The sequence below is a fragment of the Carcharhinus amblyrhynchos genome, chromosome 17 (genome assembly GCF_965287045.1).
Source record: "Carcharhinus amblyrhynchos chromosome 17, sCarAmb.v2.hapA, whole genome shotgun sequence".
Taxonomy (NCBI): domain Eukaryota; kingdom Metazoa; phylum Chordata; class Chondrichthyes; order Carcharhiniformes; family Carcharhinidae; genus Carcharhinus; species Carcharhinus amblyrhynchos.
The window spans coordinates 12,797,352-12,809,534 of record NC_137340.1 but is presented as its reverse complement, the minus strand read 5'-3'; the positions used below and the strand labels follow the sequence as shown (position 1 = coordinate 12,809,534).

General features: G+C 39.1%; 2 protein-coding genes across 7 annotated transcripts in view; one reads left to right on the top strand and one right to left on the bottom strand.

Moving 5' to 3' along the window:
- The window catches only part of ankrd22 (ankyrin repeat domain 22), a 29,348-nt gene extending 22,568 nt beyond the window's left edge, over window positions 1–6,780 (top strand). The window contains exons 4-6 of the mRNA XM_080205250.1: window positions 1,167–1,244; window positions 2,371–2,469; window positions 5,597–6,780. Coding sequence (XP_080061376.1) covers window positions 1,167–1,244; window positions 2,371–2,469; window positions 5,597–5,674 — 255 coding nt within the window. The 3' untranslated portion in view covers window positions 5,675–6,780. The remainder of the gene's footprint in view (window positions 1–1,166; window positions 1,245–2,370; window positions 2,470–5,596) is intronic.
- Window positions 6,781–7,331: 551 nt separating this feature from the next.
- Window positions 7,332–12,183, bottom strand: part of lipf (lipase, gastric) — a 70,532-nt gene continuing 65,680 nt past the window's right edge. For all 6 annotated transcript variants that reach the window (XM_080205490.1, XM_080205491.1, XM_080205494.1 and 3 more), the window contains one exon: window positions 7,332–9,638. In XM_080205490.1, the coding sequence (XP_080061616.1) occupies window positions 9,405–9,638 (234 nt within the window). In that variant the 3' untranslated portion in view covers window positions 7,332–9,404. The remainder of the gene's footprint in view (window positions 9,639–12,183) is intronic.

The window sequence follows — 12,183 nt, the reverse complement described above, 5'->3', positions numbered from 1 at the left end:
TCTTTCCTGCAGAGTGGAACCTAATTTGTTTATTGTGAAAAGTAATTATTTTAAAACCTGGGGCGTGAACAGAAAATAGGAGCAAAAGTAGGCCATTCAGCCCCGCAAGCCTGCTTTGCCATTCACGCTGATTATCCAACTCAGTAACCTGTTCCACCTCTCTCGCCCATGAACTTTGATCCCTTTAGCCTCAGGAGTTGTATCTAACCCTTTCTTGAAAACATACGATCTTTTGGCCTCAACTGCTTTATGTGGTGGAGAGTTCCACACGATTAACACTTCCTGGGCAAATAAATTTCTCCTTATCTCAGTCTGAAATGGTTTACCCCATATCCTCTGACTGATCTTCTATGCTCATTCAAAGACTTCAGGCAGAAAGTAATACAAACAAATAATTCCTTTAATTTTTACCTATGTATTAGAAATGTGTTTGAATGTGTTCCCTTTAGGATTTGTCATTGCTTGTCTCTCTAGGTAATTTGTTTTGTGCTGTTTCTATTAATTAAAGATAGTCAGCTAAGGTGCTGTTGAACCTCACCATAGATCTACGAGAACAGTAATGTTGCACCATTCTTTTTGAAACATGAGGCTGGCACTGCTTTCAAGCTTGTAACATTAGAGTTGGCTTTGTTCAGAATGGTCCAGCTCCACTCCTTTGCCTCAAAATATGAAAGAGAATTTTCTGTCCTCCTTGGTGGGGATGAGAAGGGCTGGCACACCTGAAGTGTTTTCTGGAATGACAGGCATGCACTGTACATAATTTTCAAACTATTTATAGTATGTGCCTGAAGTTGGAAAATTAGGCTGAAATTAGGTGACAACAGTGATGGAATTGTTGGATGCCATCATTCAGCTGACATGCCAAACCAAAGTTTGTTCTGGTGGCTGGCGTAAATATACAAGATCTTGTATATCTATTCACAGAAGAGCAGTCGTCTTGGTGCCCTGATCAGCATTCCTCCTTAAACCAAACCTGTCTGAGCACCCAGCTCATTGGCTGGTCATGCTAAATTGCTGCCAAGTTTACTTGCATAACCATGAACGGCTCGGCGTGAAATGTGATAAGGCGCTGTATAAATATTAATTCTTCCATTTTGATGGTAAAGCAAGATATGAAGGTATTTTTCACTACTCCTTTTTATAAATTGTGTAAATTTGTTGCATAGGAATCAAAGAAAAGTCGGAATGAAATGTTGATCAAGATGTTGCTGAATGCTGAAGTGGATGTCAATGCAACAGACAATGTAAGGATCAGTGAAAACAGTTATAAATATTTTATTCGTGCATGAAAAACCATTGGGTTCTGATGAGTTTTGTAACAGCACAGACCATTCAGCCCTTCATACCTGTGCTAACTCGAGCTATGTAATCAGTTCCGTTCCCCTAGTCTTTCCCCATCGCCCAGCAATGATTTGCCTCTTCAAGTATATGTTCGGCTATTTTTGAGAAAATAATAAAACGTTGATTTTTTTTTGTATGTGCTTTCTACTAAATGCATGCCTTGTGCTGTCTCAGCACAATGTGCTGCCTTGCTTCAGTGACTGGAAGATTGATCCAAGGTTTAATAGCTTAGTTTGAGGCTTTGCTTTATTTTTTGTGATGGTATTACTTCTGAGAGGTCCACTACTTTCCTGGCAAGATTATCCCCTCTCCCTAGCCAAGATAGGACAACTGCTATATCTTCTCTATCCTCTCCAATACCAATATCAGCCAACTCCACCTCTTGTCATATTACCTGTCTTTCCTCCTGCTTTAGCCCATCTCCTCTGAAATTGTCATTCATGTTTGGGTTACCTCCAGACTTAATTATTCCCAAGACTCCCCTAGCATCCTCTGTCTTGCAGTCTAAACCTTGAGCTCATCCAAAACCCTGCTGTCTCAATCCAAACACAATTTAAGACCTGCTCACCCATCGCTTGTGTTTGCTGACTCACGTTAGCTCCTGCTCTGATACCAGAAATATCTGCCAAAAAAGCAGCTTAAACTGGGCAGGCAGTGGTGCCCTCAAATAGAGGTGTGTTTTTGCTTTACTTGAAGGCTTTCAATCCAAGAAAATGTTGCGGTATGAAATACAATATGCTATCTTGTTTGTCAGACTACACCTAAAAACCATTGCTGTTGAACTTTTTTTTAAAGCTTCCTGCCTCTGTTACCAGTTATACTTTTTTGTGAATAAATTTTCAAGTCATTTCTTGTCCATTTCCCAATGGCACACTGCTTAATCAGTGGTGTGATTTTTTTTCAGCAAAACTTAGCAGTTTTGCCTTTGTGCTGAAGATTGGCACCTTGGGAATGCTCTATCTGAATTGGCCTGTGAGTTTTGTGGGTTTGTTTGTATACAACATGTCTTAACATTTAATCTTGTTACAGAAAGGGAACTCAGCACTTCACTATGCTTGCCAAATGAAAAATAAAAGGATTGTTTCTATTCTCACTAAAGCAAATGCAGATATATCCATTGTTAACAAGGTAAACAACTCCCGTGGCTTATTTAAGGTGCAATACTTCCGACCAAATAGCAAATTTTATGAATTTGTTTTAGACACATTCTCACAATAGAGTTCATGAATTGTATGCAGAGTTTGTAGTGGGTGAATGGGTGTAGAAGTGGTATAGCGTGGTATGCTGAGGTGAGGGCTGTTTCTTATTTTATTGTAAATGGGACTAAGTCCCTGAGTATCAAGGCGGGCTTTTTAAACAGTCTATACTCACTGCAACCAACGTGAGTCTCCAAACTCTTTCCCTGGGGTGGTGGCCCAATCAGTGTTAGCACCCAACACCAGAACACCAAATTCCATCTTTAGAGGCACTTTCCCCTGAGGCAGGTGTGTTAAGCTGACAAATTTCCCATTTCCTGCTTGATTAGAGATCAAAATCCAGTCTTGTGTTGAACTATTGCTACTTGATAAATGATCACCTTACTGTTAAGCGGTTAACTAATCTAATTGTATCTAATATAAGCCTGCTCACTTTTTGATCTGATCTAGTTTGCTTATTCCAGTCTATATGAAAATTAAAAATCTCCCAATAAAATCATTTGCCTTTGCTACATTCTTCTATAATCTTGTACTAATATATTCTGTCACTTCAGGTCTACTAGCAGAAGGCTGAGTCACAACTCCCACCACAGTCTTGAATTCTTTTCTATTGATTCTATCCATAAATTCTGCATTATCTGCTCAGTTCTCATTGTAAGCGATGATGGGGATAACCTTGAATAGGAAATTAAAGATGCATGTGATAGGGGTACATCTGTAAATATGGGTGACTTTTATCTGCATCTAGATCACGCTAATCAAATTAGTAACAATACCATAGAGGAGAAATTCCTGGAGTGTGTCAGGATGCTTTTCTAGACCATTACTTTGAGGAACCAACTAGAAAACAGGCCATTCTTGACCAGTTATTCTGTAATGAGAAAGGAATACAGGAGTCTCTGACTGGCACAAAAGTAAAACTGGAAAGATGGCCAAACAATGGCTTATGAAGGAGATCAAAGATAGGATTGGGAGAGTCATACAAATTAGCCAGAAAACAGCAAGCCTGAGGATTGGGAGCAGTTTAGAATTCTGCAAAAGAGGACAAAGGGAATAATTTAGAGGGGGAAAATAGAGTATGTAAATTTGCAAGAAACATTAAAAACTGACTGTAGAAACATCTATAGGTATGTGAAGGGAACAAGATTGGTGAAGACAAATGTAGTTCCCTTGTCAGAAACAAGAGAATTGATAATGGGGAACAAAGAAATGGCTGACCAACCAGATATATGCTTTGGTTCTGTCTTCACAGGGAAATGGTGTTGAGGAAATAGATGGGTTTGAAGGCCAATAAATCCCAGGGCCTGATAATCTGCATCTGAGTAATTAAGGAAGTGGCCCTTGAAATAGTGGATGCATTAGTAGTCATCTTCAAGATTCTATAGACTTTAGAACCGTTCCTACAAATTGGAGAGTAGCTAATGTAACCCTCTCCACTATTTAAAAGGGAGGTAAAGAGAAAACAGGGATTATAGATCAGTCAGCCTGATGTTGGTAGTGGGGAAAACACTAGCATCCATCATCAAAAATTTAATAGCAGAGCGCTGAGAAAACAGTGGCAGGATGAGACCAGCTATTCACAATGTATACTAATGATTTGGGTGAGGGAATGAAATGTAATATCTCCAAATATGCAGATGACTCAAAGCTGGGTGGGAGGATGAGCTGGAGGATGCAGAAATGCTTTAGTGTGATTTGGACAAGTGAGTGGGAAGATGCAGGATAATGTGGATAAATGAGGTTATCCACTTTGGCAGCAAAAACAGGCAGATTATCTAAATGGCTAAAGATTGTGAGAGGGAAATGTGCAACAAGACCTGAGTGTAATTGTACTCTGTGTCTGCATAAAGAATGTTTGCTTGGGCCATACATCCTACCCTCCTAAGCTATTGTATTGAGATTTTTTTCTCACGTTTCTTATTTCTTTGTTTAATTATCTTGCGTCTTGTTTTTCCTTTTATCTCTAGTGCTTAAAAGCAAGATTTCTGGCCATTACTCTCTCATTTCCATTTTGCCTGTTGTAGAATTACTTATACTATCTTTCCGTACCCAAGCCCTTTCCTTCCAAGAACCTGCCACCGCGCCCCCCCTCCGCCCCCCAACAATAACACATGCTTATTTAAATTAACAGATTAACAGACTGACAGCAGCTCCTAAATTGACTGAAATTGGAAGGTTGAGACTAAAACCTATAGCCTCGAATGTATTGATGGTATATGCCACTTCACAGGGATAAAATGGGTGCCCAAGTATCAAAGGGTACATTGCACATGTGCACAAACTAATGGCTGAAGTGTGACACCACCCACAATGTTAGAGGCTGAAGTATGAGCATGAAGAATGCATAACAGAAATAGGCATTTATTTTGCATATGCAGAGTGGGCTTCCCTGGAATATAAGTGAGTGGAATCGGCTGCCGTCGGTGATGGTAGAGACGAACTCGCTGGGGTCTTTTAAAAGACTTCTGGATGAGTACGTGGGATTGGGAGTTATAGATAATTTGGTAGGGATATGATCCGCGCAACTTGTGGGCCGAAGGGCCTGTTTGTGCTGTAGTGTTCTATGTTCTATAACTGGTGCTAGGCCACTTGCTTTCACGATAACCAGACTCATGAGTAGCCAAATAGTACTGTTGGAGGTTACCATCTAAAATGTAAATTTGAAAAAAAATCCCTGATATTTTCTTGAATATGAAGCCAAGTAGCATAGCTTACGGCTTGGGCAACAATTTCAACCTATATCCTCTCCCTTGTTTTCACGTTAATTAGTGAGAATATGACACTGATACTCAGACTATTCACTCCAGAAATAGATGCAGAAATAGTCATTTCAACACAATGTTACTTTCATTTCCAGTCATAGTTCATGAAATATTAACAAAATTCAAATGGCAAAAGCCACCCATTATAACATATGCAAATCATCACATTTTCCTGTCTATTTATTAACTTATAAAAAATGTGCCAAAGGTCAGTGGATCCTTTGAAATAAGCTAATTGAATAAGCTTTTCTGACTTGATAGAAAGTTTTACATTTACATTGTCTGAATTTTGTTTAGAATGGAGAAACACCCCTGGATATAGCAACTCGATTAAAATTCCCACAGATTGTCACTATGCTGCGGAAGGAATTGTAGAAAATTCTGAGATCAATGTGTATGTATGTAGAAAATAAATAAATGCTTTTCTCTACTTTTTTTGAGAAAATGAATTGATGTCTGGCTTTGTAGCAAGATGGTGTAACTGTGATAGCTTCTCACCCAGCTCAAAAGGTTGTGGATTCAAGTCCCTGGAGAGAGACTTGAGCATGTTATCTAGGTTGGCACTCTGCAGTATTGAGTGATTGCTGCCCTTTTGGCTGCCTTTCAGTGAAACGTTACACCCACCTGAGGGGACAGATGAGGTCGCAATGTGACAATTCTTGTGGCACTGGGCAAGTTTACTGGCTAATCTTTAGCCTTCAATCACTTTGAAATAAATGACCAGATTTTTAGAAAAAATGAGTTTGCACTCATGAATGGACTTATGGTATCCCTACAGTGCAGAAGGAGGCCATCAAGCCTGCACCAACAACACACCCACTCAATAACCCCAATTATTTACCCTGCTAATCCCCCGACACTAATGTCCTATGGCCAATCGATCTTATCGGCACATCTTTGGAGTGCGAGAGGAAACCCACACAGATACGAGGAGCATATGTAAACTGCACCCAGTCACGCAAGGCCAGAATTGAGCTTGGGTCTCTAGCACTGAGGCAACAGTGCTAACCACTGTGCCACCCTTCATTGGTTTGAAAATGTTTTCAGGTGAGCTGGGAGTTTCTTTTAAGTAATGCTCTGAAGCGTCTTGTAATTCCTCCTTGGACTTTTTTGGTGCTAAATAACTTGTACTTTGAATCCAGGGACTGAAGTTGTTCCAAGTTTAGCAAGCCCCTCAGGGCCTCCCCAGATACCATTTAAATATTCCTTTTGATATGACAATGAAATGAAGTTAAAATCACTTAATTTTGTGTTATTGCAATCATTCTTTGAAAGGCAGTGTTCTGTAACCAAGATTCTGTGTTCTGAAAACATAGTTGCAGAGTTGAAAATTTCTAAACTTGCTTACAAATTGCACATTAATGCTCCATTACCTTCTCAACCATCCAAGTTAGATGCAGTCTCACTAATTGTAGGATATGTTTTATCTAAATGTTCTGAGTTTTTGTGGTGAAACCTACCTATAACACAAGCTATCTTTAATAAAGTGGTTCTAATGAGTGCCTTTGTATAGTCCTTTTTCTAGCTTTAAGCAGAGGAGCAAGGTCCTCAAGAACCTTATGAAAGCTACTTGAAGGAGGAATGGAGGTGTGTTATTCTGGAGCCTCCAATTTAAACTTCAATTCTAAAAATTCAGATGCCACTTATCCGGATTTGCTACAATAAATTAGACACCCGCTAGTCTTAAAAATGAGTAAAATCAAGCTTTAAAATATTGAAACAAGCTCTTTATTGAAATAGTTACATTTGTCAAAAGTGAGGCAATTGTGACAAGGTCTTAAAAGCTATCTGAAAACAGTAATGTACAGACAGGTTTAATTAATAATATTGTTCAAATCAGCAGCAGTGTGTTTAACATAGACTTGGATTTTCAAAAAAAAAACTCTTTTCACCCTTAAACACTCATCCTTAAACCAGCTTAATCAGACCACAAGATACAGGAGCAGAGAATTAGGTCAACCACCCATCAAGTCTACTCTGTCATTCAATCATGGCTAAGTTTTGCAACCCCATTCTCCTGCCTTTTTCCTGTAACCAATCAAGAACCTATCCATCTGTCTTAAATACACAATGACCTGGACTCCACAGCCTTCTATGGTAATGAATTCCACAGATTCACCATCCTCTGGCTAAAGAAATTCCTCCTCGTCTCCATTCAAATACGGTTGTTTCTTTACACTGAGGCTGTGCCCTTGAATACTTGTCTCTACTACTAATGGAAACACGTTCCCCACATCCATCCTATCCAGGCCTTTTAGTATTCTAAAGGTTTCAATGCAATTCCCCCACGTCCTCCTAACCTCCACTGAGTACTAACTCAGAGTCCTCTAACACTAACTCATTACCACAATAATGATGCCTTAATCATTACTGCTGTGTGAAATTTAACTAGTCTGTGTTGGGTATTCACAATCTGGTTCTGTACATTCTTATATTCCACTTCACTTAAGTGCAACGAGTACCCCGCACGTCATGCTGGTAACTGCACAAGATACTGCAAATCCATAAGCATTAAAAAAATACCATGGTGCATTTTTGTAAACTCAGTGCGATTGACAGGTTTTTTTCCTTCCAGCAAGGTAAGCCAACCATCAGCAGGTCAGTGCATAAGCAACTTGAGCTGAAATTTGGATTAGTTTTGTAGAGTTACGAGCACCTAAACTGACCAGATCCACCTTTTCTGTAACATCAAGCTAATGCTCATGATCCAAGTTGTCATAAAGATGATCTGGTTGTTCCAGTTGTCCACAGGCCATGCAAGTGCAAAGTACTGTGGATGCTGGAAAAACTCAGCAGGTCTAGAAGCATTTGTAGAGAGAGAAAGAAAGAAAGAAAGAGTTGATGTTGAGTCCCAAGGGTCAATATGGACTTGAAACATTAACCCCATTTCTCACTCCACAGATGCTACCAGACCTGCTGAGGTTTTCCAGCATTTTCTATTTTTACTCGAGCAATACTACCTGCTCTATTTCACTCATGTAAACAATTGATCCTGAAGACTATGAATCCAAGTGGCGACATTAAAAAAAAAAGTACTTTCAAAACTAGACTGGACCTCAATGGAATTACATTTTCATTTCCTGGGTGCTGGTTTACATGACTTAATAATTCCCACAATCAAAGCCCATACACATGGTACAATTCACAAAGAACATCAAGTAGTTGGGTGTCAGCAAGAATTGACAATCATATTACAACGTAAATAAAAAATATGGGAACTTTTTTCAAGTTAAATGAAGAGGTGTAGATTTAACAATGTGAAATTTCAAATAAATTTACAACTTTGTTTTGGTTTATGAATGTAATGTTAAAATTCTTTTCAAACTAAAACTAGTAGCATCACAATCAAAATAACACCATGCTCTTACAGTTACATACGGTCAAGGAGTTCATGCAAAGTTTGATCTACAAATAGAAAATGTCCCTATTATGGCATCTTCAAGGAAGTCACACATCCTGGCTTGGGAATGTATCACCACATCTCCATTGTTGCTAGCACTCACTGCTTAACACCACTAAAGGAAACACAATGGTGCAATAAGGCACTCCAGGGAATAGCAATAAAACTGGAAGGGGTAACACATATATGGCTTTATCCAACTGCACAAGAGGATAGTTAACCTACTTTCATTCACCACAGTCCTGGCAATCTTAGGTCATCAAGTCAAACGTAATGTTCTAAAAAAAATAAATTCCCTGGTCTCAATAAGGGGCAGGAAGAAATAGACATCAGTTCCTAAACCTCTATTAATGTTACTTTGACCAGGGCCACTCCCAAACTTTTCTTCCTGTCTCTAAAGAATAACCAGGCCCCAGCTCAGAATTTGGCCATAGAATTGTGATTGTGATTCAAGGTAAATCAGGAAATGGGATTAGAACACTCACTTCTTGCTTAAAGGCAGAACTCAGGCACAAGCTGGGCAACAAAATACTAAAGCTTTAATAATTTTAAATCCGGTATATTATCTCTTTTTAGAAACATTTAAGAACATCCAAGATCGATATAATACAGCCATAAAGGGAATAGCTCAAAAGAAAAGCAACTCTTAAATGAAACATCCATTAACTCCAGTTTTAAAATAGTTCATTGCAGACTGTCCTTGACTCACTGATACTTTCTCATGAGACCAATGATGTCGTAATACATGCGCTTTGGAGCATCCAAACCCCAGATGAAATCCAGATGCTCCCAATCAGGGATTCTGTTGTGGTAAATTACATTGGGTATTTGCTTCAATAACATATCCACATCACGGGGATCAGCTAACCAATCGTTTCCTCCAGACCACAGAGCAGTGGGGACAAACATCGATTTTACACTGTATAGAGGTGGCAAGGTCTGGAGCATAAGAAAAGAAAATTAGAGCTTTGGAATTTAGCCTAGATGCTTAAAACAATAAAATATGTTTGTTTCTGCATTGCTGAAGGACACCACAAAGGATTTATCTCTGGAATATTCCTGTATACCACCAATTCCAGGGAAACTTGTTGCTGTGAAATAAGAAACAAGTTACTCATCCAATTCTTGTGCACAAAACAAAGTAAACCGAGAGCAAGTGGTGTCCAAATTAAGGAGAAAAGTTGATACTTCTGGAACCATATCTTATCAAACTCAATAAAATTTAGAAGCCGGTCCGATGACAATTATGGATGGGTGACAAATGCTGGCCTTGTCAACAATGTCCACATCCCATGCAGGACTAAAGAAAAAGAAATGTAAGCCTATGATTTACACTGAATTGGGAGATCCTTGTCATTCCTGTGATTCACTCCACTCTCCAATTCCCATTTTTGGGAATTTACATGGAAGTGACAGTTTAAAGCTGATGAGATTTTATTTAGAATTGAGGAACTCCACTTTCCTGAGGTAAATTAATATTCATTTCCCACTTGAGTTTCAGGAAGAAAATACAGGATGAGTGAATACACTTAGATGAATCTGCAATTTCAAAGATTGTGTTTTCTGAGCTGGACACAAATTGAAAAAGGAAACCAAAAAAAGGGGAACTAGGAAGGAAAGCCACCAGTAATCCAGGAAGCTGCCTGAAAATTGGAAGTAGCACTTCCTACTTGCAGAAAGTGCCATTGAAACTGACAGTTCCCATGTGTGTTTTAAAGGCAGTCTTTCAACTCCGAAAGTCAGAAAGGAAGAGGCAAATGATGGATCTTCAAAAGCCCCAATGTTGGAAATCCACCATTTGGTGGAAATGTCTCATCTGCACATGTAAGAGCCCTCCAAGCTCAGAAGCTGATGAGACTAGTGGTGTGCTGCAGGCAGGCTGAAGTAGAGAGCTGCTGGATTCAGCAGCTGAGAATAGGCTAAGATTTGGCTGGTGTAGATGTTTCTGTTACTTGATAATATGGTTGGATTTACTGATGTATAGTTGGACAAACTGCTACTTCCAATTTTCAGGCAGCTTCATGGTTTACTGGTGGCTTTCCTTTCTTGTTCCTTTTTTGTTTGGTTTCTGTTTTCAATTTGTGTCCAGCTCAAAAAATACAAGTTTTGAAGCCACAGATTCTTGTGAATATACAGAGTCACAGTATATTATTTTATTTTCTTCCTGAAACCTAAGTGGGAAATGATTATTAGTTTGCCACAGGGAAGTGGAGCTCCTCGATGCTAATGAAAATCTCATCAGGCTTAAGCTGTCACCAAGAGTTGAGGAGGTGCCGCAAGATGCGTGCCATCTTTGGTGAAGACTATGTTCATGGAACACAGGTTTAGCTGTGCGCTGTTGTAGGCTGGGAGTCAGGCTACAGCCTCAAAGAAGAGAAGCTGAACGTCTTTGTGAGGATTTTGAAAGGCCTTGTGACTTAGATTGATGACTGATACGCTAAACAGGTCTGACAGCATCCGCAGAGACAGCAAGCCAAAATTTTGAATCTAGATCACCCTTCGTCAGAGCTTTAATGAAGGGTCATCTAGACTCAAAACGTTGTCTCTACTCTCTCTCCACAAATGCTGTAAGATCTGCTGAGATTTTCCAGCATTTTTTTGTTTTTGTTTCAGATTCCAGCATCTGCAGTATTTTGCATTTACCTATATGCTGAGTATATTGCTAAGCCAAGAAGATCTGTCTTAGCTGTATCTGCTATTTAATTTGTAATTTATAGTTTATGATTGACTGCAATTTGCCTGTTAGTTCACATTTGACTGTGAGCTTTAGAATATCGAAGGTTATGAAATATTGAAGCTTTGTTTAACTTCTGTAAAGTAAAAACTCTTCTGTTCTAAACTTTGAAATCTTGTGGCTTCATTCTTTAGTTAATTAATGGGATTTTGGATTTTTTTTAAAACTGGTCTCTACCAACATCATAACAAACCAACTGAAGGGAAGGAAGTTCTGCAGGATAAACAAGATTGAAGAGAGGAACATAATTAAAAAATGAGATGTGGGGGAAAATTAGATTTTGTTCAAGGTGTGGTAACTGTGTCGTTCAAATAGGCAAGAATATTATGGTTCGGGAAAATATTCAGCTTTTCACAACAGGAAAGCTACTTTTAATGGCAAAATGATCACCCAAAGACGGAGTAGTTCTTACTTTTCAAAGTCGATAGGTAACTATACGAAGGCCCAGCACATTTAAGCGGGGACAACATTCCATTCAGTGATGAATTTAGTCCCACCTTCAATCACCACCCCCCCATTTCCCCACCCCGTCAATGATTCAGCACAACAAGATACACATTGCAAGTGGATAGTCTGAAATGTTCTTTCCCCACCAAGAATATTTTATCCAGTTCTCGGAAATTAGGAGAAATTGAAACAAGCCCAGTTACCAAAAGGGGATTCCTCACACATTTTTCTGCCTTGTTAACTGTCCTGTGTAATGACTGACATACATAACAGTGACAAGGTTTTAATAATCGCTCCCCTGCT